This window comes from Esox lucius, chromosome 17, assembly GCF_011004845.1.
Source record: "Esox lucius isolate fEsoLuc1 chromosome 17, fEsoLuc1.pri, whole genome shotgun sequence".
Classification (NCBI taxonomy): Eukaryota; Metazoa; Chordata; class Actinopteri; order Esociformes; family Esocidae; genus Esox; species Esox lucius.
This window is the reverse complement of record NC_047585.1, coordinates 26359767-26383768: the sequence shown is the minus strand read 5'-3', so window position 1 is coordinate 26383768 and position 24002 is coordinate 26359767. Positions and strand designations below refer to the sequence as shown.

Below are 24002 nucleotides of genomic sequence, written 5' to 3'. Positions count from 1 at the left end.
ATCACTTACCCACCGCCAAACCGGTCATACTGGATGAGGTTGCAGGCAGCAAAACATTCACCATGGCATCTCCAGACTCTCACGTTTGTCACATGTGCTCAGTGTGAACCTGCTCTAATCTGTGAGGAGAAAGGACCACCAATGGCGTACATGCCAATTCTGTTGTTTTCTGGCAAATGCCAATCGAGCTGCACAGTGCTGGGCTGTGGGCACAGGTTCCCAAGAGGACATAGGGCCCTCATGCCGGCCTCATGGAGTCTGTTTCTGACAGCTTGGTCAGTAATATGCACACTAGCAGCCCGCTGGACGTCATTTTGTAGGGCTCTGGCAGTGTTCCTCCTTTTCATCCTCGCACAAAGGAGCAGATACCAGTCATGCTGCTGGGTTGAAGCCCTTCTACAGCCCTGTCCAGCTCTCCTGGTATCTCCTCCATGCTCTTGAAACTGTACTGGGAGAAACAGCAAACCTTCTTGCGATGGCACGTTTGGATGTGCCATCCTGTAGGAGCTGGACTACCTGTGCAAACTGAATGGGCTGCAGGTACTGCCTCATGCTACCAGTAGTGACAAGAACACTAGCAAAATGCAAAACTACAGAAGAATCAGACATTAAGAATAAGGAGAGAGCAATTGTCAGTGGCAAAACCATTCCCTTTTTGGGGGTTGTCTTGTGGTTGCCTCTCCCGTGCACCTGTTTTCACTTTAATTTGCATCAAAACAGGTGACATTGATTCACAATCGCTTATGCATTCAAACTGGACACATTGATATCCTATTAAGTTGAATTTACATGGTGTTATACTGTGATGATTGTGTTCCCTTAATTTTTTTTTGCAGTGTATAATAATGAAATGTGTCCGGCAGTCATTCATCTAATGGTATGCAAAATCATGATCCTACTAAACAGCTAGTTCAATTAAAGAACAATCATTCAGCAATCAATTATTTATTAATTAATCTCTGGACACCTAATTTGGAATTTGAAAACAAACATTTTAGCACTTTGTCAACAATTATTAAATGTTTTGATCAATGTTTTGATTTTAATGTAGCCAGAAAATGTATCAGAAAGTAAGAACAGAACTTGTCAAAGAGTGTTAACCCAACTCCCCACCACTGAATATATTGAGAGCCTCAGAATATAGGTATAGAGGACACATACACATTAGTGTACAATAGTGTAGCAAGAACATTTAAGTCCAATAGAGAATACTACAGACCAGGTATTCCAAAACAGTTCAAAAGTTCTACCAAAAACAATCCAACTTATGTGTGAGTGTGTGTGAGAGACTAAGTGTGTGATTGAGTGTTAATGACAATATGGCACACCATATCGTGGCATTATAATGTAATGTTGTATAAAACAAAAATGCTTTAATCTTTTTTTTCCATGCACAACCGACAAAAACAAGCTACACGTTTCTAACCTTGACCTTCTTTGGGTGTGAATACATTTTCTGTTCTGATCTCAGCAAGTCTGGGCAAATTACTGAGTAGGCACCAATAAGAGGCAGCATTTTTATGATGTCATCATTAGACTTCTCACAAAGTATTTTACAGTATTTGTAAACTACAAAATAGAAAACACAAAAGTATTTTGATACAAAATATAATGCCATTTTCAAATACAAATGACAAAATCCTATTTTGTATTTTAAATTCGTATTTTAAATACATGTATCATAAATACTGCCCTTACCTGTTTTACTCACTTTTGAGGTCATACTCACGTTTTTGCACATGTGCGTGTAACAGTACTGATTAATAATGTTGAATTTACCTGTCTGGAACGGGCTGGAATATCTTTCTTGACATAAATGTATTCTCTCCATCTTACATTATTCTAAAAACTGATCGTTATAACCTGGGCAAATTGCAGTCATTTCCGTTAACAGTTCAGTTGCCTTATGGTACGTCAATCTTTCACATCAAATTCAGATTTAGACTTAAAGCCTAAATTCACCATATAACAGAGATATACACTCACCTAAAGGATTATTAGGAACACCATACTAATACTGTGTTTGACCCCCTTTCGCCTTCAGAACTGCCTTAATTCTACATGGCATTGATTCAACAAGGTGCTGAAAGCATTCTTTAGAAATGTTGGCCCATATTGATAGGATAGCATCTTGCCGTTGATGGAGATTTGTGGGATGCACATCCAGGGCACGAAGCTCCCGTTCCACCACATCCCAAAGATGCTCGATTGGGTTGAGATCTGGTGACTGTGGGGGCCATTTCAGTACAGTGAACTCATTGTCATGTTCAAGAAACCAATTTGAAATGATTCGAGCTTTGTGACATGGTGCATTATCCTGCTGGAAGTAGCCATCAGAGGATGGGTTCATGGTGGTCATAAAGGGATGGACATGGTCAGAAACAATGCTCAGGTAGGCCGTGGCATTTAAACGATGCCCAATTGTTACTAAGGGGCCTAAAGTGTGCCAAGGAAACATCCCCCACACCATTACACCACCACCACCACCAGCCTGCACAGTGGTTACAAGGCATGATGGATCCATGTTCTCATTCTGTTTATGCCAAATTCTGACTCTACCATCCGAATGTCTCAACAGAAATCGAGACTCATCAGACCAGGCAACATTCTTCCAGTCTTCAACTGTCCAATTTTGGTGAGCTCGTGTAAATTGTAGCCTCTTTGTCCTATTTGTAGTGGAGATGAGTGGTACCCGGTGGGGTCTTCTGCTGTTGTAGCCCATCCGCCTCAAGGTTGTGCGTGTTGTGGCTTCACAAATGCTTTGCTGCATACCTCGGTTGTAACGAGTGGTTATTTCAGTCAAAGTGGCTCTTCTATCAGCTTGAATCAGTCGGCCCATTCTCCTCTGACCTCTAGCATTAACAAGGCATTTTCGCCCACAGGACTGCCACATACTGGATGTTTTTCCCTTTGCTTAAATCACCTTTCTTTCCCATTCTGACATTCAGTTTGGAGTTCAGGAGATTGTCTTGATCAGGACCACACCCCTAAATGCATTGAAGCAACTGCCATGTGATTGGTTGATTAGATAATTGCATTAATGAGAAATTGAACAGGTGTTCCTAATAATCCTTTAGGTGAGTGTATAATGTATATATATAGGCCATATATAATGCTGAAATGAAAAACAAGGTATGGTTTAATTCTGAACTTGCTGATCGGAAAATGCGAACAGTGTATTATGAAAAAGATTACATATCCACACAATTGTATTAAAATAAACACTCCATCAAATTCGCTTCATAATATTTTCTGTCCGTGTCAGTTTTAGCACGCTTGCCTGGCATAATCAAACAGCTAGTCGGCGCGCGAGAAAGCTGCTCAATCGAGATTGGGCGATTTCTAACGCATGCGCAACATAGGGACTCCCTGACGATCCCAGATTGCATCGAGTAGACGCATGCCTTCGATCACATGATGTAGTCATATGATAGACAAGACCAGGAAGTGAAAGAGATTTTGGTATGGTTGTTGTTTGTGTGATGTGCCATTACTGAAAAGCAAGTTTATAATTTGGTGAGCTAACCATGTGATTTAACAACTGTCTGTGCGAATTTAACAAAAAGTATGTTGTGATATATTGGATGACAGCATCTTTGAGGATAGCAATAAAAAAATAACTCAACACCATTGTTTTGCAGGTCGAAAAATGCAGTCAGGTATCAAAGACCTAGTACTTTTGGTCGTTGCCTGAGCCTACCGAATATCTTTGAACAAAGCTGTTTTACTGAAAAAGAAAATACAATTTTATCTAAACATTACAAAATTAGGTTACGTTTTAACTATGTCTGTGAACTGGCCCGAGAGGATCTCCGCCTTTTCTCGCAGCCCGTCCCAGTTCTTGTGCAGCACGACGGCTGAAATATTCCTGACCGAGATCCTGCGCGAGCTGCGAGATGACCGGGCCAATGACCTCATCAAGGTAGGCTACATTACACGCTAAGGCACAGTTACTGCTTTGACCCTTGTGTGTTCTCACAGAACGTTTCATTAACATCATGAAATGAACTGCAAATATGTAGATTCATGCCCATACAGTACTGATACCAAATAAAAAGGTCTGGAACACAACTTTCTAGTGAAAAACTGAATAACAAGTTGTTTAGTTGTACTCACTTATTCTACAAAAGGGCATGAAGATGGGAATGCTTTGTACATATAGCAATTGTCAAACTGTAAACGGACATACTTCAAGGTTTCATCATTGCTTATAATGTTATGGATGTAAAATACATAAAAAAAACATGCATGTACTTATTGACAGTATAACATTTTGTATTTTTTTCATGCCTAAAATGCATTACGTTCTCTGCCTACCTCAGGTCCTGCTGTTGTCTCCGCTTTTGGAGCACCCTACTCTGCTGTGCCCCTCTGTCTCAGTGGGCGAGGAGACTGCTCTGGAGCTTATGTCTGTGTTTGCCCAGTGCTCCCCAAAATCCTTACAACTCCGCTGCCACCTCCTCCTAGCCCTCACCTCTGTACTCCTCTGTTCCTCCTGCGTCACGTCATGCACCAGCGCCTCACAAGACTTCCTGGACGTCCTCTTCCAGATGACCCAAGACACCAATGACTTGCAGGCTGGGGCTGCGGTCCGCCCGCTGAGGTCCACAGCCTGTGACTGCCTGAGGGAGCTGGAGGCCTGCCACCCGGGACTGCTCTCCCAGCGCCTGGAGCTTCTGAGCAATCTAAGGCAGCAGGAAAACTCCAGGTTACACCAGGCCTACACAGGGCTTCATGCCCTGGCTTTGAGGAATGCTGTTTACCTTCTCACCCAGCAGAAAGGGGCTGGAGCTGAAGACCTGAAAGCTGCACTGGGGAGCAGTGAGGGGTTTGTGTGGGCCCGAGGTGCGGATTCAGAGTTCCATTCAGACATGGCCCTCCTCTCGCCCCTCACTCTGGGCCCTATGGGAAGGGTTCCCACCCTCCAGACAGGCCCGGACTCTAAAGAGCTAAGATCACTCATCTCCTCCCTCCTAGAGGAATCCTACCTGCTCACATCCCTGTCCCAGGCTGCACTGCTGCAGAAGCTGGTGGAGATTGTGTCCATGGTGCCGGCAGTCTCTCCCACAATATTCAGGGCACAGCTGCTGCGTCTCCTGGGGACTTGCGAGGTGAAAAGTAATCTAACACTAGTACGAGTTATGGAATGAATGGCAGCTGGAACATTGTTAGATGTAGCTGTGAAATCCTTATGACCTCATTGTTTAATGTCTCTTGTCGTTGTTCCAGGTGTGCCTGCTACACTCCACTCTGCTGATGAAGGCTGCCTTCACAGACAGCCTGTTCAGTGCCGAGGATGAAGCCTACCTCCTGAAGCGTCTTGTCAGCCTGTCCCAACACCCCCTACTGAGCACTCCAGAGAAGCTCTTCTACATGGACTGCATACTGCACTTCCCGGAGAATCGACCAATCAGCTGCGGCGACGAGAACCTGCCTGTGCTGTTGACTCCACGGCTAGCCGCGGCCCTAGTCCCAACCCTGTTCAATGACAGTGCCAGCATGCTGGCTAGATTCAACCTGCTGTCTCTGGTCTACCTCGAAGAAGGAGAAGAAGACCGGGATGGACAGGGGGGCAGAGGCCTGGCTTACCTGTATGATCACCTGACGTCCCTGCTACATGTCATGGAGAACCAGGGAAGCAGGGAGATGGTGGTGACCTTCTTCAGGGCTTCCTTCCTCTTCCTCCTCCACTTCTGCCATGTTAAGTGTTATTCTGAGGACCTGATCCAGAGGCTGTGTGACATGTACCTCAGACAGACCCGGCTGGCACCTCACCTTATTAACCTGGCCGACCGGATCCAGGACCGGCTGGTGGAGTCCGGCTGGGCCTTGGCCCTGCTTAGAGCCCTGCAGAGAAGCATCACAGAGGCCCCGCTGTCCCAGCTCACCTTGCAAGATTTCCGCTGGCACCTCAGGATCCTGGCCCGCGTGGCAGAAGAAGGAGAAGTACCCCAAAGGGCCACTCTCAGCTTCCTGCTCAGTGTCATCACCTCCAATTCATCTGTGCTGTGTGTGAGTGGGGACTGGCGTCTGGGGAACGGCCTGCTGGGGGTGTGTCGGCGCCTGCTCCTGCACCCCAGTCTCGACTCCCTCCTCACCCCGCTGGCTGACCTCCTGCAGTACCTCACCTGTTATTATGGTGACACAGACATCCAGGACCACGCCCGCTTGTACTACACCCTCCTAACCACCCTCTCTCGGGAGAAGCTGGCTGGGGTGATGGCACAGGGGGGTCCAGAGCGGGGGCGGCAGGCAAAAGTTCACTCGCTTTCCACCATCATGACTGAAACAGAGGAGCTGACCACCGGTCTGACTGTGCATCAGACAGAGGAACCAGTGCTCAGGCTGGTAAAACTGGACAGCCCTGAACCGGACGCCCCTGAACCAGACAGCAAATCACATAATGAAGCCAACTCTGAGTCTAACAGCTCTCCAAGGCGGGGGTTGGAGGAAAGAGAGAGCTACAGAGCAAAGCTACAGAGTCCCGGCTTCGTCTCAGAGATCACCCTCCAATACCACCTAACACACACCGGAGTGTATGACCCCCATTTCGACAAGCTCTTTAGCATTCGCCTGCACTTTGGTCTCACAGACAGCAACTACGAGGAGGTGAGTGACATTAGCGTGCCTTGCCTGTTCCGGACTAGAAAACCCCCAGCAGTGAAGCTGAGGCTGAAGCCCAAACAGCCATACCCCACCACCCTGAGGGCCAGTGCTGTCTTCACCACAGAGGATGGGCTCTCCTGGCACTCTTCACTAGCAGACCTCCATGTTACCTTCCCTGAAGTATTCCTGCCCCTACCCGGTCCCCTAGGGTGGACCAGGGAACAGAAAAATGGAGTGTTTGAGGAGATCTGGAGTGAAATATCCTCTGTGGCGTCAAAAGGTGATTTGGACAACGGTGCTACCAGCCTGTTCTGTGACCAGTTAGACAATTGGGCGGTGGATAAGCTGGTACGGAACTTTCAGAGATATCGGATCTCAGACTGTTCAGAATTGGATAAAGGCGGGTGTAAAGTCCTTTTCTTCCTTCCACCTCAGTCTCATGTGCTGCTGAGGGTCCTCACAGTTGAGGAAAATGTCCAAGTTCACATTGCTACAGACAACTGGAAGCTTCTTCCCTATATTAACTCATATCTAGAGGACATTACCAAAGACTTGCACACAGCACAAGTCAATAGCGATGGCTGATTGTAGGTTCCATACAATAAGAGTACTTGTTTTTATGAAATTCTAACTCCCTTTTAACTGTTCTATGATTTCACAGTGCCTTTTGTTCATCTTGACCTTTCTTTAAATTAACATAGACTCTTGATAAATGTTCATAATTCTGCACTCAGGAAACTGATACTTTCATTGAATTATTTGTTGTTTTTGGAGAAATATATTTTGTAATGTAACTTCTGAATAAATGTACTGACTTATTTTGTTAACCTCATGCTTGAGAACGCAGAAAATATTTTGCCTACTCTAAAATATCTTACAAAAACATCTGATGTGTTTGATCAGAAGAGGAAATACTTTTACTGCCTTTGTAAACAAAGCTGTAAATCCCATTTATACCATGTAGTATCCCAACACTAACAGTCGGGACAGGGTGGCACATTTACCATAAAATATTCTGTATGGCTTGGTAGTTTCACGTTAAAGCCCATATGGGCCAAGACTTACCAGAGTTTTTAAAATGACATTTGCTTTATTAGACAGCAAGGAAAAAGAAAAGCAATTTTCTCCGAAAAAGCACCGGGCAAATGTCTAACTCACACTGTAGCAGTGAATGTGCACCGGAGGCAACAGCAGGGACCGATGAAGCATCTTAACCAACACATTACACAAATTAAATCACATAAGGACCTCGGCCTGTAGGACAGTGTGTTTCTCAAGTTATGGTTCAGCCCAGTAAACATGAACTTGTATGTCATCAACATCATTCAAATGTGTGGCCTCTTAAACACATTCATAAGTTCTGTTCCAGTTCTGGTCTTCTAGTAGTTTCAGGTTCGCAGCATTATTTGGAGATGTTCTCGAAGTTGGGCTCTAAGCAGGATGGAAGATTTGTCTGTTGACTTAGAAGTTTGTCCATGATAGCAATCTCAGCATCCTTCTTTTCAACGAGGTCAATAGGAGTCCAGGACATGTCATGCTGAAGCTTGAATGCTCCACAGGGCTTGTGAGGGCAGCTGGCTCCCCATTCCTTCACATGAGTGGTGAAAGAAAACAGAAACCAAACTTTACAATACTGGGCTTTTTTTTGTGGTAATAGTACCACTACTATCCTCTTTAGGATGCCTAACGAGGATTAACAATAACTAGAAAGAAAACAGAAAAAGTCTAACTTAAAACAGAATATTTTCAGTTCATGACACCAACCACCACACTACAGTACATCATTAAGCCTATATGTACATTATGTATTATGAATGACCACAGGTGGCTGACTCTATAACAAGGATGGCACCATATGATAAGGCATTTTTTATAAGCACACATGCTGTGCCATACATGTTTCTTTTTTTTCAATGTGGTTAGAGGAGCGCCCATATATTTCTAACTGTCTGAAGTGTTTAGCCGTGTGACGTGTTCACCTGAGGTGAGAGGATTGAGAAGTATTTCTGTCCCGACGGCCGTTCATACAGGTAATACATGTTCCCTGGCTTCTTCACTACGTTACAGGCAGCATGGTGCAGCTCAGCGTCCTTCTTGGCGTCCTCCAAAACCTACAACATTTCAGGTGTTGTCATTAATATTTCCTTGTATGGATTACATTGTAGAATGATATACAGCTCCGGAAAAAATTAAGAGGCCACTGCACCTTTTTCTTTCCTTTCCAAAAAAGCGTTCAATTTGCATTGGTCTCTTTTAATTTTAACACTTTTGTTCCTCACTCAAAACCTTCCTTTTCGACTTTTTTGGAAAGGAAAGTAAAAGGTGCAGTGGTCTCTTAATTATTCCTGGAGCTGTACGTGTAATCCAAATCCATCTCACCCTTCTGGCTTGTTCCTGCAGGTATCTGATTTGGTCAGCAATGACAGTAAGTCTGTTGCAGGCGTTGGCTCTTACAAAGTCATCTCCCTAAATACCCAACATAGTAAGAAAAAGAACATAAATCTAAAACACAGAGCAACATAAAGTAGTGAGTGCATACATGTATGTCAGGTGTAAATAATCTGGAAATTACTACCCTAGAGGGTTCACAAATTGGATGGGTTGCCTCCTAGAAATGTGGGCATTTGGGTTGATGACATGTTATAATTTATAATGCACAGACATTAGTGAATAAGTAAAGAAACTGAAGATCAAGATCGGATTCCCTTTCCATATATATTGCATTTCAAATTTTTGATGGTAAACAAAATTGTCCAAGCCACTTCCTTGGATTGTGGGGATATAACTGCAGTGTAACACCCAATCAGATGCTGTTTTTCACTGTACAATTTGATTTGGTAAATTATGCAAATAAAAACATGTTTTTTGTACCCACTGCTTGATTTATGAGGTTCAACCCTTAAGACTGTTTAAGACTGAGATGCATATAATGCAGATTTAGTTCTGTTTGAATTTATTTACAAGAACACTTAGAGGTAATAATTTTGACACATCTATTAGAAAAATATATTGTTATAAAATGTGTTCTCTCTGAGTAATTGCATTAGTATAAAATTCTAATTAAAAAAATTCTGCTGAAAAATGAAATTATTAGCATATTTTATACAGCCTTTCTCGCTCATAGTTTTTAGGGGTGACAGTCATAGAACTGAAGTAATTCGGTAAAATGTTATGGAGTAAAAAAAGTTACACTTTTACTCAACTAATGGTAAGGAAGTAAGTAATTAAGCGAGAAACATGGTGTCTGCATGTGTGCATCCCACAAGGACATTCCATTCACATTTTGGATAATTTAGCAATAGTTCTTATCCAGAGTGACTTAAAGTATTTAGTGAGTGCATACTTTCTCAAGATTATTTTTTTCTTTGCTGGTCTTCCTTGGGAATGAAAACCTCAACCATGTCACTGCAGGTTCCATGCTTTACCAATTGAGATAAGGGTTTATATAATATATACATATCAACCTTACCATGTTTGAATGCCATTGCTTACCCTCTGTACTTGTGTTGCCAGAGCAACCAGGTCCATGGGGTCTGCCACTCGATTGGTCTGGTAGGAGCTGACCAGTTCCAGCCCATTGGGATTGCTGCATCTCTCCACCAACACCACTGCAAACAAACACCAGTATATATTAAAATTGTTGGCCACAAATGAGCACATTTAAAAAAAAGCTATAATTTTTATATAGTATGGCTGTTCATTGCTGTACCTTTCAGGTACGGAAACACCGTCCAAATTGTATTTAAGACATTATATTCCCAACTCCCACATATTAACGAACGCCGTAAGTCAGCCTAGAATTCCCATTTGGGAGATTCTGTTATTTTCAAAGCAAGAAACTGAACTCAAATGCAAGTTTCCGACTCTGAAATAGCCAGTTCCCCAAAAACCTTGAAAGCAGCATTACACATTGTGACGATTCTCCGACTCTGGTTAGAAAACGACACGTGACAGCTTGCTACAAGGTAGTAGGTAGGGAACCTATGGATCTCTACTTCAGGGTATTGTTTCCAACACAGTGCCTTCAATAAAGATTGCCTAATCTTGTTAATCAAATTAGTTAGCGAATATGAAAATAAAGTTAAAAATAGAGCCTACTAATAAGCCCTAATAAAACTTGTCGCGTAGTTTAGGTAAGTATACAGTGCAGTTATTTAAATAACGCTAATAAAGAGATATTTAAACAAGAATTAGGCTTAAAACACAATAGCAAACACTAAGAACAATATAACAGCTAAGGTAATTATCATGTAGATTTACCTTTAGTGGTGTTGTCAGGTTGATTAGGAAGGCTTATTGCTTTGTCCATTTAATTCACAGTAGCGATTTTGATGTACCTGCAATGAAATCCTCTCCGAAATATTCAGTCATACGTTGGGTTTTTTGGTATGTAACCAAGTGTGTCCAAACCGTGTCTGGCGTCTTTGGTGTGAGTGCTTGATCGAGCTAGAGTTAGAGTCGAATGAACCGAATCATACTTACTGACTTTCTACAGAGGCCCACTAGGGCCAAAAATGTAAATGGAACTGTGCGTAATATCTTCCCTTTCTCTTTTTCGGCAGGTACTTGTTAGATGTTGTTATCCTTCTTGTTAGTCTTGTAGAAGTCTTGTATTTATCAAATCATTTAGTACGTGTTTAAATTTACTTTGTTGCATACTGAGGGAACCAATTTTGTTTTAGAAAGAGTTTGGCAACACCACATTTTCGGTGAAAATCAAATTTTCATATTTTCCACGTTGCAGTCATGCCCTGGATCTAATCTTGTGCATCTTTCCTCCCTCTCACATTCTGGACATGAACATGGCATTCTAGGACTCTCGCGCTAACAGGGATAAGGGACTGCATCATCGATGCATGTTTGCTTTAACTAAAAGGAGTGTTTACTTCTTTTAGTAATTACAAAAATGTGATGTCTGTGTAACCAGTCTTTTGACAGTGTTTGACAGGACATTTTGCCACAAATTCTTCAAAGTAATCGTACCCAGATTATAATAGATTTTTTTCCACATAATTTAAAATGACATAAACCAGTACTTCATTCAAACTGCAACTATATTACCTTTAAGAGTCAACAGGGCGCCCGAATCGTCACGACTGAACTGAATCGACTAACCTGCGTCTCCAGATTCTCCTTCTCCCACTAGGAGACCATTTATGCGCCTGTGTGCAAATGGCTGCGCAACGTTTCTGTATATAGTAAATATATAAATCATATTCGAAAAAGTAGATTAAACATGGGATAGTAACTTAATTATAAGCAAAGCTGCCTGCTCTTTCTTATACTTTTCAAGTGAAGTGCATGAATTCTTTTAGGGCTTTCACATAGAACACACAGTGAAAGAATCTTGTGTAACAGCAAAGATTGTGTTTGGTAACAGCTTTCTCATATAACACATACAGTGAAAGAATCTTGTGTAACAGCATTGTTTTGTGAATATTGACTGGGGCTTCCCAAACCTGTTGACTGGAGGTTGTCACTTATGTAGGTTTGTAGGGACTGCTCTTCACCCATTATACTGAACAGTATTAATGTAACAATATTGCTAACTCCTGTGTCTGGTTTCTCCACAAAGTTTATTTTTTTTAACCACGAAATCATCTTGAGACCCAGAGTCTCTTTTACAAAGGAGAACTGGCTGAGACAGGCAACTGCAGTCAGTACAATACACAGATAAAAACCATACAACAACATGATGCAGCCTAAAGAAAGCATTAACACTCCTCTTTAACAGCGTTTTTAACCACAGTTTTACACTGGTGGTACTAAAATATCCAGACGATGCATGGAATGTAGGCTGTTCCATGCCTCTGGAGCACATTGGGAGAAGGCAGTCTTACCCAGTGCTGTAAATATCATGGGGACTTTAAATAGCAACCATTTAGAAGCCCGGGTATGGTAACTGCTAATGGTCAAGGAGATCAGATTAGGAACTAACATACCAATTTTGTTATTACTTTTCAATGTTGTGAAATAAACATTCTAGCAAAATCTAAAGCAATTTGAATAAAACAAAATACATACCAGCCTTTGGCCATTCTTATCAGACAAGTTTTATCCATGGACCATACATAGGAGACAACAGTACTGGAAATAATTCAGTAAAACAATAAAAACAAGTCTAATTTGGGAGGAATGGGCTCCGGTGGTCAATGTCTCGCGGCCTCTCAAACCTTCTTCCCTCGGTTGTCTCTCACTTTCCTGGGCTCCTGTCTCACTGGGGCCAAATAGCCTTTTGGGCAGTATGGCTTCAGGATGCCCCGCTCTCTGCATTCTGTTGCTGTCACGGTCCTGGCTGCAATAACACAGTTGCACTGTGAGGCAGTGACTTAGGGTGTCATTCAGGATAAAGGTATTAGTCTGTAAGTAGGCATTTCCTATATCTTATGAAAATGCTTTCCCACATGAACCAACAGTTCTTGCGTTTCACTTTTGTTAATTACCAAAACAAAAACAAAAAGGCTGACCATGGGATCAGTGATACATGGCGTAGTAGCCAATGTTTTTAGTTAAGTAAATGTGTGAAAATCTAATTTAAATTATTTTACCTTCCAAAGTCACCTTCAACCAGAAGTTGACTTGGGTGGTGGGGTCTGAGTGGCACACTGTTCCTGTAGATGGAAAAAACGTACTACAAGAATTTGATGATTTATCACATATTTCCGTTTTATGTAGGCTTACATTTCATGTAAATCATTTTGCGGGCCAGAAAAGGCAGTTATTATTATAATTATCTGTTCATAATCATTACTACATACTAATTTCACATTTTTACAAATGGTCTGGAGTGTTTTTAGTAACCACAAAAATATATAGGCCTATTTTATTTCCTACTAGAAAATTGTTTAAAATTCAGTGTTGTAAACATTAGAGTCAGTATTCTACACAGTGCATCTTAAAATAAGTTTATGTTATGTAAATTACGGCAATATAAACAAAATGAATGAATAACCAGGTATACAATGTAATTTAGAACAACATGAGTCGTTATAGTATTTTAATAAAACATACATTTTGTTAATCAAAAAACTGCCTCAGATTGCGAAGAATGTTTTCCCCGCGAGGATGAGAAAATTATAACGTTGGACGTCTCTTTTTCGTTGCTGCCTTGATGTTGTCGGGCGGGTGGCAGCTGATTTGGAAAACTATTGTACAGCGGCACCGTGCGTCCTGCAACGGCGGCGCACCTCACAGTGGCTGTTTAGCTCAGCCACTCTCAACTCCACCCCCGGTCAGAAGTTTGGCCCCCGGCTAAAGTTTCAGCTCCCCGCTCTGCCGACGACTGTTCCTTTCCAGCCTACCATCCCACGTAGAGGTCCCATTTTCCACAATGGAGGGACGTATAGTATTAGCGATTTTAAGTGTTTGCATCCATTATTGCATTTCGGAGGTGCACCTTAGTAGTAATGTCATTTTGGAGCCGTATGATTTGCTGTTTGATACGGCGGTGGAAGCCTACCACAAAGGGGACTGGATGACGGTCATCCTTAACATGGAGAGAGCGCTTCGGAACAAGGCGGCGATCCGCAGGGTGAAGGCGCATTGCCGGATTACTTGTGCCAACCAGAGCTCTTTCGGGGAACCTTTGTCCAGCATGGTTATGCCAATACCAGGCGCTGGCTCCGTGGAGGATCTTGGATTTTTTCAGAAAATTATGAAAAGGGCTGATTGTGTAAATACCTGCGAAAGTGAGAAAATAGGTCCATCAACTTTCCATAAAGTCACTGAAGATGTGGACCTTGAATTTAAGAAGAGAACCCCTTACAACTACCTGCAAGTCGCATACTTCAAGGTATGAAAATATTTGACCATATATATTGGTTTACCACACTGTCTTCCACACAATAACGTAGGCCTGTCCCATGTTGCGGAGATGCGCCTCCATCATATCTGACTCCACAACATTTTCATTTGTTTGAGTGTCGATTGTGGTGCACATTTATCACACGTTGCATGATAATATAACGGTATTACCGTGTCACTGTCACTCGTTATTTTGTCACATTCCCATAATAAGATTATCAAGGAAGTAGTTAACGTTCTGCATTCCCCAACCCCCAAGCCGCGGTGCCACGTACTAGTGGAGTCTAGCTGTGTGTAGTAGACCACTTACGTTCTGACGCTGGATTCTTCTAGGTTTATGGGTTTTGTCATCAAAAAGCGCAGCAACTCAGCAGTTTTGTTTACTATAAATATGGATTTCAAGAGTTTCCTAAGATATTGAATGAAAACTAATCCAGAATAGCCCTAAATCGCACTCGTTTAGATAGGTTGAATACATTTACGTTTAAAGTAACATCCAATTCCATACAGTGAATATATAGCTCTACAATCAAAATACACTCCCTTTTTAGCCTATATATTTATTTGGTGAGTGATGGCTGCTTTGATTTTGAGTTCTGCGAAAAATATTAATTTCAATTAATATGCAGATGATACATGTGATATGCATGACTTTATAAGGCAGTCGAATAGCATGAATATAACTATTATTTGCTTGAATTAGTAGTATACCCGACGCCACGCCCACATTTGTTTTTCTCTCGTTGTGGTGAAAAGAAAAAAAATATTGTCCGTATTGTCTTTTTGGAGTCACTTTTATTGTAAATAAGAATATCATATATTCTGAACATGTTTACGTCAATGTGGAAGATGCCATGACTACAGATGATAATGAATGAATTGTGAACAGTGATGTGTGAGAAAGCTACAGATGCACAAAGGTCATACCCACCAAAACAGGCTAACCAATGACCATTAACAGGGCAGATTAGCTTTTTTTAAGGGGTACCATCTTTGACCCTGTAGCTTTTTAATTCATAATATTTCCTAATCATTATAACATCAACATACATTTTGAAGTGTTCAGAAAAATCATATATTCCTATTACAGTAGGTAAATCCTATATTACACTATACTATTTACGATTCAGTTACTTTTGGGAAAAACAATTCCAGGCTCAAAGGAAAAAGCGGTAAATGCATCTAACAACTTTGTAGAATGACAAGCTTGATTTAGCATTGTTTTCAATGTACACACTATACTTTAATACACTATTCATATGTTAAAAGTAAAATACATAAAAACATCTTCAAATAGGGGGGAATAGCTACATAGTTATTTTATTTATGATCGGTAAAACATATACAGTATGAAAAAATAAAAGGTGTCATTATGTTGTGTCACCTCATATGATAAATTGGTTCTCAAACCCAAAATGCTAGACCATAGAGCCTAATACACATTTTAGATTGACTGTTGAAATAGCTGCATGTACTGATTTACAAACCGCTCACTTATAGCTGGTTGTAGGCCACGTATATAATATAGTAGGCCAATAGGATACCAACTAGTTGCCTGAAACAGCTTGTTGGTGATGGCAGCTTAGTGCATACCAGGTGGACCTGACACCTGGCCAGATGTTAATGGCAGAGTCTGAATGTCTTAGAGGTACTTCTCTTTTCTTTGCTTGTTGTGTAAGGGTTTTCAACTGATGCTCTGTTATTGTTTCTCTTACCCATGTAGATCAACAAGTTGGATAAGGCAGTGGCAGCGGCCAACACGTTTTACCTGGCCAACCCAGACCACGTAGAGATGAAGCAGAATCTAGAATACTACAGAATGATGTCTGGAGTCCAGGAGGAGGATTTCAAAGACCTGGAAACACGGCCACACATGGTGAGACTGAACCCGCTAACCCTAGTTATCCCTGTATTACACAGTAATGCGTCTGTTTTAACAGTAACTATTCACCTGATATACTGCCAATAGACCAGTTTTAGAGAACACTCAGAACTGCACATGGACTAACATTATTTACACATTTGAAAAGGGCAGGTTTTTGTCCTCACCTTCTGATCACAGACTGATTCAGACCTAGGACACATCAAGTTTATGCAATTAATTGCTAGGCTGTAGTTTCAGCACTCCACGATCTGCTGACTTCCTTCTCTGTTCTCCATTTCTCAGGCAGAATTCCTTGCGGGGAAGCGATATTACAGCTCTGACTCTTTTGGCTTGGCCATTGACCACTTTGAGGCCGCAGTGGATGAGTACTTCAGCGCCGACCAGGAGTGCCGGGCTCTCTGTGAAGGAGCTTATGATTATGAAGGTTATAACTACATGGAGTACAGCGCCGACCTGTTCCAGTCCATGACCGGTGAGAGTGTTCAGACAGAAGAAAATCTTAAACAAGCCTGAGGTAAAGTTTGGGATATGACCTTAAACCCTGTACTGCTGTGCTGGCCCGGTCTATGTCAGACCACTACATGCAGGTTCTGAACTGTAAGCAGAGCTGTTCTGTGGAGCTAGCTGTCACTGCAGGGAAGGACAAGCCATTGGAGGATTTCCTACCTTCCCATTTCAACTACCTACAGTTCTCTTACTACAACAGTGAGTCTGTGACACTATTCATTGTGAAGGAATCAGGAGGGTTTGCACATCTGTCTGTCTGTCTGTCTGTCTGTCCCTCTCTTCTCACCCTCTCCCTTTCCTTCTCTTCTGACCAGGTGAGAAGTATGAGAAGGCAATAGAGTGTGCCAAGACCTATCTGCTGTTCCATCCAGAGGAAGAGGTGATGAATCAGAACCTGGCTTACTACTCCGCTGTGCTGGGGGAAGACAAGGCTTCTGCCATATCTGCTAGACAGGTACACACACACACACATACACAAACCTGCACCATCCTACCTGTGTCAGATGCCTCCAACTCACTTGTCTCCATTCCTTCTCCCAGGTGGTCAAAACGCACATTCAACAGTCTCTGTTGGAGAAGGAGCTGCTGTACTTTGCTTATGAAGTGTTTGGAATTACCTTTGTTGATCCAGTAGGTGCACATCTCTTTCCTGTCTTGTGTCTCAATATTTCTACCAGTGTCTGATTGGTTTTCAGGAGTAATGTCACATCCACTTCTTCCCTTTGCAGGATTCCTGGACCCCTGCAGATATCATGCCACTCAAACTGAGAGAAAAGCAGAAGTAAGAAAAACGCAGATATACAATTTAAAGAGGAACCAGCTTCCAATTGTCAAAATCAAACTATGGTCTGATTGCTTTTGTTTTAATCTTTGTACTGGTACTTTGGTCCCTTTTCGCAGGGCCGACAGAGAGACTGCTGCGAGGATCACTGAGGAGATTGGGAATCTGATGAAGGAGATTGAAACTTTGGTCGAGGAGAAGAACAAGGAATCAACAGAAATTGCCAAGATAGTAAGAGAAGGTAGGAGTTTTATGACAGCATTATCCAATGGTATTTGCAGGATGACAAACAGATGGAAATTCATCGGTGTCACTCGTCAGTGATTGAAAACATTTTGGACTGGATGAGGTAGCGCCTCCATTGCAGCCCATTTTGATTCTCATGGATGACAAGTGAAGTTTGTATTGCTGTTCCCTCCATTCTCACTTCTGATCGCTTGTAGCGAATCTACACGGTTTGAAATTAGACAGGCGGAAATTAACCAATAATCTCTTGGATGAACAATTGTTTGTTCCGGGCATGTTTCAGACACCTTGCAAAGGCAATCAGTTTTTAAGGCTTTTTAATGTCCTGCTACTTAGTGGAGTTCATGATACTTTTGACTTCTACCTATTTGGAGAATAATGGACACTTATCTTTTTGAGAACTGTGACAACTGTCTTCTCCGAGGAATTGTAATTGTATACAACAATATAATTTCCCCATTTGTTGTGCATAAAATATAGCTCATTACCTGTGTTATCTTCCGAGTTGGGGAGTAACGGATTGCAAGTAATCCGTTACATGTAACGCATTACAAAAAACCAGTAACTGTAATCCGTTACGTTACCAACTAAAATATTGTAATCGGATTACAGATACTTTTGAAAAGAAAAGAAATGATGATTACTTTTGGATTACTTCAACTGAAAAAGAATAGGTGCGCGAAATAATTATGACAGGCTGCATGCTTGGTGTTCACGATTGCAAACATGCGTTTGTGTGCCTGGGGTTTCTGCAACGTTTTGACAATGTTGGTGGTTGTGGAGCAAAACATCAGACTACTGTATTAAAGTACGTGCAAAAAAATATATAGTTTTTTTATACAACAATGTCAAAAAAATTTGAGAAATTGCCAATTATTTTTCAACATTGTTTTGAAACAATTAGAAACATGAATAAAACAAATAACAGAAAAGGTTAACACATCCTTCGATTTTGGGTTATGTTCAGATAAACAGCCAGATTATGTAAAATGGAGGGTTATTAGATTAATTGGAACAACTGAATTTCTGACAGACCTTTAACATGTAATGAGATGTAGCCCAATCATATTGAAGTAGAAAGCAAGGGTGTAGAAACCCTTTCCAAAGGCGCTGTACAAAACCAATAAGTTAAAATGCAAATTCCGTTTTTGGCCAGCTATGTAAACTCTAACACTGACTGATCCCGCAAAGGGTGTGCAACTGGTTATAGGCTATTCCTATTTGTTTTCTAATGCCGCTTAATATGAAAGTAGTCTAATTACATTACTGATTTTGAGTAATCTAAAAGTTACGTTACTGATTACAAATGTGGACAGGTAACTTGTAACTGTAATGGATTACATTTAAAAAGTAACCTACCCAACCCTGGTTATCTTTCTCAATGGTGCCAATCATTTTGGACAGTTGGTAACTTTAAATTTCCCCTGTCTCAGGCGGTCCTCTGCTGTTTGATGACATCAAGATTACATTGACATCCAAGCAGCTGAATGGGTCTCAGAGGGTTCTACTTGATGGGTTTATGTCAGAGGATGAGTGCAGGGAACTCACCCGCCTCTCTAATGTAAGTGAGAGCCAGTGTTAGAGCTAGTAAGTCTGTCTGCCTTTCTTTGTAATGTGTATGTGTCTGTATGTGTGTGTTTTTTGACCGTGTGTTGGCAGTGTGTGTTTCTGATCATGCCTCTGTAATTGATTGTGCTGAACTTGTTTGTGTGTTGGTCAGGCGGCTGCTCTCAAAGGGGATGGTTACAGAGGCCGCCCATCACCCCACTCGCCCAGTGAAAGCTTCCAAGGAGTTACCATCCTCAAGGCTATTAAGGTACATTACCCTTGACACTACAGCCACCAGTATGTTAGTAATAAGGTACATTACCCTTGACACTACAGCCACCGGTATGTTAGTAATAAGGTACATTACCCTTGACACTACAGCCACCAGTATGTTAGTAATAAGAAAGAAGCCATACATGATGATCTTGTCCTGTTCTACAGTTGGGGCAGGAGGGCACGGTGCCTCTGAAGAGTGCCCGTCTGTTTTTTGACATAAGTGAGAAGGTGCGTCGGGTCATTGAGTCATACTTTCGTCTAGAAACTCCTCTCTACTTCTCCTACTCCCACCTGGTCTGCCGCTCTGCCATTGATGGTGAGAAAGTCTAACTGAGATTTGGTCCTTTTTGGAATTCACCACTGGGAAAACACTTTTCTGTATTTCACTCGTGTTTTCTGTCATATCTGAGACATGTAAGCTGTCTGACTGTATAGACATACAGTATGTTTCCATCCTCTGTACAGAGAAGCAGGATGACCGTGATGACCTGAGTCACCCAGTACATGTAGACAACTGCCTGCTGGTCTCTGAGCACAACGAGTGTATCAAAGAACCACCTGCGTACACACACAGAGACTACAGGTACACAAACACACATGAAGTACAGGTATACGCACACACACACACACACACACAGATTCAAGGTAAACACACACACATATGAGTTACCTCTGCTGTCTTCAGGACACTTACATTGTTCCTGTTGTGTTTTAGTGCGATCCTCTACCTGAATGATGACTTTGAAGGAGGAGATTTCATTTTCTCTGAACTGGATGGCAAAACTGTTACAGTAAGTATTATAATAGGGATGGAGGGCAGTCGTGTCTCCTTGAGCTACTTTAAAAGGATTAAAGGTAATTGAAGTCTCTGCGATAATTGATGTCCAGGCAGTGGCGCGTCCTCAGTGTGGTCGTGTGGTTGGGTTTGGAGCTGGGAAGGAGAACCCTCACGGGGTGACGGCGGTCACTAAGGGCCAGAGATGTGCTGTGGCTCTGTGGTTTACACTGGACCCCAAACACGAGGAGAAGGTAACCACTATCTATGTAAAGTCTGTTTCCATTATAGTTGTTTTAAAGATCTCAGAGAGAGAGAGAGAGAGAGAGAGACAGAGGGGGAGAGAAGTGTTTTCAGCTGACTAATTGATTATTCTACATATGTTTCTTTCTTAATGTGTGTGTTTATTTATGTGTGTATATGTGTGTGACTTTTTGTCTCTAGGAGAGGATCCAAGCCCAAGAGATGCTGAAGATGTTTTCCACTCCTACAGACGCAGAGTTCACTGATACAGAGTCACAGCTTTTTGGTCAAGCAGCACACCCAGTACTGGAGGCGGCCGACAAACCAGACGAGAAGAAGCCTGAGCAACTACCAGAAATCGGAAGTGACAAACCAGCAGATAAAGTAGAGGATAAAAAGCAGACTGAGCAGCAAGCAGAAAAAAATGTTTCCAAAGAGGGTGAAAAGTCTAAGGTGAAAGAGGCAGTCAAAATGAAAGGCAAAATGACAACTAAAACTGTGGCTAAAGCAGGAAACAAAGCCAAAGCAAAACCTGCAGCAAAAACAAACGTTAAACCGGCATCTACTAAATCTAAACCCAAAGTGGAAGACAAAAAAGAGCAGAAGCCAGTGACAAAGAAGACAGAGAAAGCCCCTGTCAAAAAGGTTCTCAATGACTCTAAAACTGGCCCCAAATCAGCCTTGGACTCAACAACAGACAAGGATGAGCTTTGATACTGACTGCCGCCGTGAATCTAACTCTGTGGTTTTTCTATTTTTTGAAAATATTTGTCAAGTTTTTTTCTGTGGGTGTGCTAGATAAAAAATGTGATTGTTGTTTTCTCTCCCCAAAAATGGTGGTTAGGAACCAGGATAAGGGTTGTAATCAAAGACATACTGTAATACCAACCAATACCAACTGATCACTGTTTTTCAACATTTGTTGAGTAAATAGTAACCAAGGTTGTGGTTAAATAGAAACTGCATTTTTAATATGCTGTCGGTTTTGTTTATGATTTGGGATTCTCTATGTGCTATTTTCAGTAATTGGATGATAAATAAAAGGGCTATCTGTTCATTGGCGTTGCATTGTTATGTAGTACCTCAACATAACACTAGGTGGCAGAGAATAACTACCATGCAATCGAATGCCGAGGCCTTCAACCTTCTCAGGGACCCCCAGAAATTTCACAATGTTGTTGTAGTCTGAAAAAGCAAGCCTGATGCACCAATCAAGTCAAATCAGGTGTCTGGAATAGATCAAATACAAGGAATAGCTGGGGATTCCTGTGGAGAGGGTTGAAAACATCTGATGTAATGTATAACAGTCATATATATTATGTACCCACTAACCATTAGCTTCAGGGTTGCGCCTGATCCTTGACCTATTGTCCGGTAAATGTTTGAAAAGCTTAAATCATATTTATGATTGAACTCTCCCCACTTTTTGTTGTATTATAGACTTAATTTGTACTTGGTTAAATATATGTTTTCGCTGTCAATCTAAACACATTACATAGTGATCAAGCAAAACATTGTTTTAAAAATGTGTCCCCGTTTATTGACAATGAAAAACGTATATCAAATGCACATAAATAGCCATGGCACTAGAAATTCAACTCAGATGCATCGTGTGTCCTGTGATCATCCTTGAGATGTCTCTAGATCTTGATTGTGTCAAATTCAATTGATTGGACATGATTTACACACCTGTCAGTATAAGGTCCCTCACCTAAATGTGCATGTCAAGCTAAAGCCAAGCCAAAATGTAAGAACATATCATGGATGTTCATGTAAATAACAGCAGAATCAAATTTGTTCAGGTTTTCCTGTGAACAATTCTGGAAGTAATATTAACACACTTGTGCATTGGTGGTATTGTGTGTCTTGCAAGACCATATCAACTTTAGGGAGTCTATTGTGTTTGTATGGTTTCCCCAGAGTCTGTGGGCGGACCAGTAATAATGCTGGGTCCTGTGCTTGAGTGTCTGTGTGGGTTTAGTATGTAGATGAAGTCATACTTACATAGTGCAAACACACACACACACACACGTGTTTGGCTTTCTATCCTTGTGGGGACCTGTAACCTAGTGCTGACACAGAAATCCACGTTCTCAATTAACTAAACCTAAACTTAACCCAACTTAAACCTAAACTTATGCCCAATTGTACGTTTTCTGCTCAACCTAACACCATATTTTGCTGAACCCTGGACTATATTTTGCAGGATTTTTCCTGTCTTTGTGGGGACATTGGTTCATACACCTAAGGTTTTGACAATGCTTATGATTTAGTTTCTGATTTTTTATAATAATGCCTTATAGCCTTAATGCCATATTGAACTTTGTTAACACTGCTTTGGTCCTCACGTTGACAGACAGCAGTAGACTCCAAAAGCAAATGCAAAGCCTTGAATCAAGACCTGACATTGACAGCCCTCTTATGCCTGCTGAGATTATGTGACAAATCTAACCTGACTGACCAGAAACATCTGTCAAGCCAATTACCCTAATACTTGTGATGCCCTGAAATAAGACTATATAAACAAAGTTAGATTTCTTAATGATGAAACCAGTATGCACACCCTTAAATAAAAGATGAGAATCTATTATTTAACCTAGCAATTGTTTGAATTCAAATCCCAAATTTTGGACCATACAGCCAAAAGAAAAAATAATCTTCACTGACTGTAATAAGCTATTTTGAGACGTTCATAATCTCCGTAATCGAAAGCATTGGGCTGCCGAGGGTGATTTGGGAACTTGTAGTGGTCAAGCAGCTGGACTGGGTATGAAATGGCCCTCTTCCCCTACTGCTTGGGTGGTGGTGGCATGAATAGGTCTCCTATGTGTCTGCCTGTTTTTGTGTGTACGTGAGTGTGTGTGTGTGTGCGCGTGTGTATGAGAGAAAGAGAGAGAGAGTTTGACTGTCTCTGTATCTCTATCTGTGCTTTGTTTGTCTTTTTCTGTGTTCTAGGTTGTGTATTCTAAGTCAGAGAGACACAGGCCACTTTGTCTTGCTGTGTTAGTGGTGTATGGGTTTGACCATTGTTCCAAAGGCCTGCAGACTTAGAGGAGAGAGAGGCAGAGGAGAGAGAGACAACAGTACAGTAGACAGAAGGAAAATCAGAGATTGGTACAGAAGTCTCACACAATGCATGCCTCTGTTGGAGTCAGCTTCCTGAAGTATCTAAATACGTATGTGTCCATGTGTGACTATATCTGCCTCTGTTGGAGTCAGCTTCCTCAAGTATCTAAATACGTATGTGTCCATGTGTGACTATATCTGCCTCTGTTGGAGTCAGCTTCCTCAAGTATCTAAATACGTATGTGTCCAGGTGTGACTATATCTGC

General features: G+C 41.7%; 3 protein-coding genes and 1 long non-coding RNA gene across 5 annotated transcripts; 2 read left to right on the top strand and 2 right to left on the bottom strand.

Moving 5' to 3' along the window:
* Positions 1–3425: 3425 nt before the first annotated feature.
* ap5b1 (adaptor related protein complex 5 subunit beta 1) lies at positions 3426–7578 on the top strand. Of its 2 annotated transcripts, none has more exons than XM_010903626.4 (4): positions 3426–3516; positions 3642–3922; positions 4323–5111; positions 5230–7578. In XM_010903626.4, exons 2-4 carry the CDS (start codon positions 3785–3787, stop codon positions 7189–7191), a joined length of 2889 nt encoding a protein of 962 aa, XP_010901928.3. In that variant the 5' UTR covers positions 3426–3516; positions 3642–3784; the 3' UTR covers positions 7192–7578. The 2 variants fall into 2 exon arrangements, with proteins under 2 accessions (XP_010901928.3, XP_019911515.3); XM_020055956.3 differs by having other exon boundaries at positions 3440–3462.
* Positions 7579–7681: 103 nt separating this feature from the next.
* Positions 7682–11023, bottom strand: c17h1orf50 (linkage group 17 C1orf50 homolog). Its single transcript, NM_001303921.1, is given in 5 exon segments — positions 7682–8194; positions 8586–8717; positions 8986–9072; positions 10099–10214; positions 10867–11023. Coding segments are annotated over 5 exon segments (570 nt in total). The 5' UTR covers positions 10916–11023; the 3' UTR covers positions 7682–8008.
* A 1140-nt stretch (positions 11024–12163) lies between these two features.
* On the bottom strand, positions 12164–13828 carry LOC109616759. Its single transcript, XR_002198022.2, has 3 exons — positions 13618–13828; positions 13155–13217; positions 12164–12901 (listed from the first exon to the last, which is right to left on the bottom strand). It is a non-coding gene; the product is annotated as an uncharacterized LOC109616759 (long non-coding RNA).
* Positions 13829–13839: 11 nt separating this feature from the next.
* p3h1 (prolyl 3-hydroxylase 1) lies at positions 13840–21725 on the top strand. Its single transcript, XM_010903630.3, has 15 exons — positions 13840–14398; positions 16133–16285; positions 16577–16766; positions 16868–16999; positions 17116–17255; positions 17342–17431; positions 17530–17582; positions 17702–17823; positions 19262–19389; positions 19549–19644; positions 19818–19968; positions 20118–20235; positions 20368–20443; positions 20541–20681; positions 20872–21725. Exons 1-15 carry the CDS (start codon positions 13937–13939, stop codon positions 21382–21384), a joined length of 2565 nt encoding a protein of 854 aa, XP_010901932.2. The 5' UTR covers positions 13840–13936; the 3' UTR covers positions 21385–21725.
* The last annotated feature ends 2277 nt before the right edge of the window (positions 21726–24002 follow it).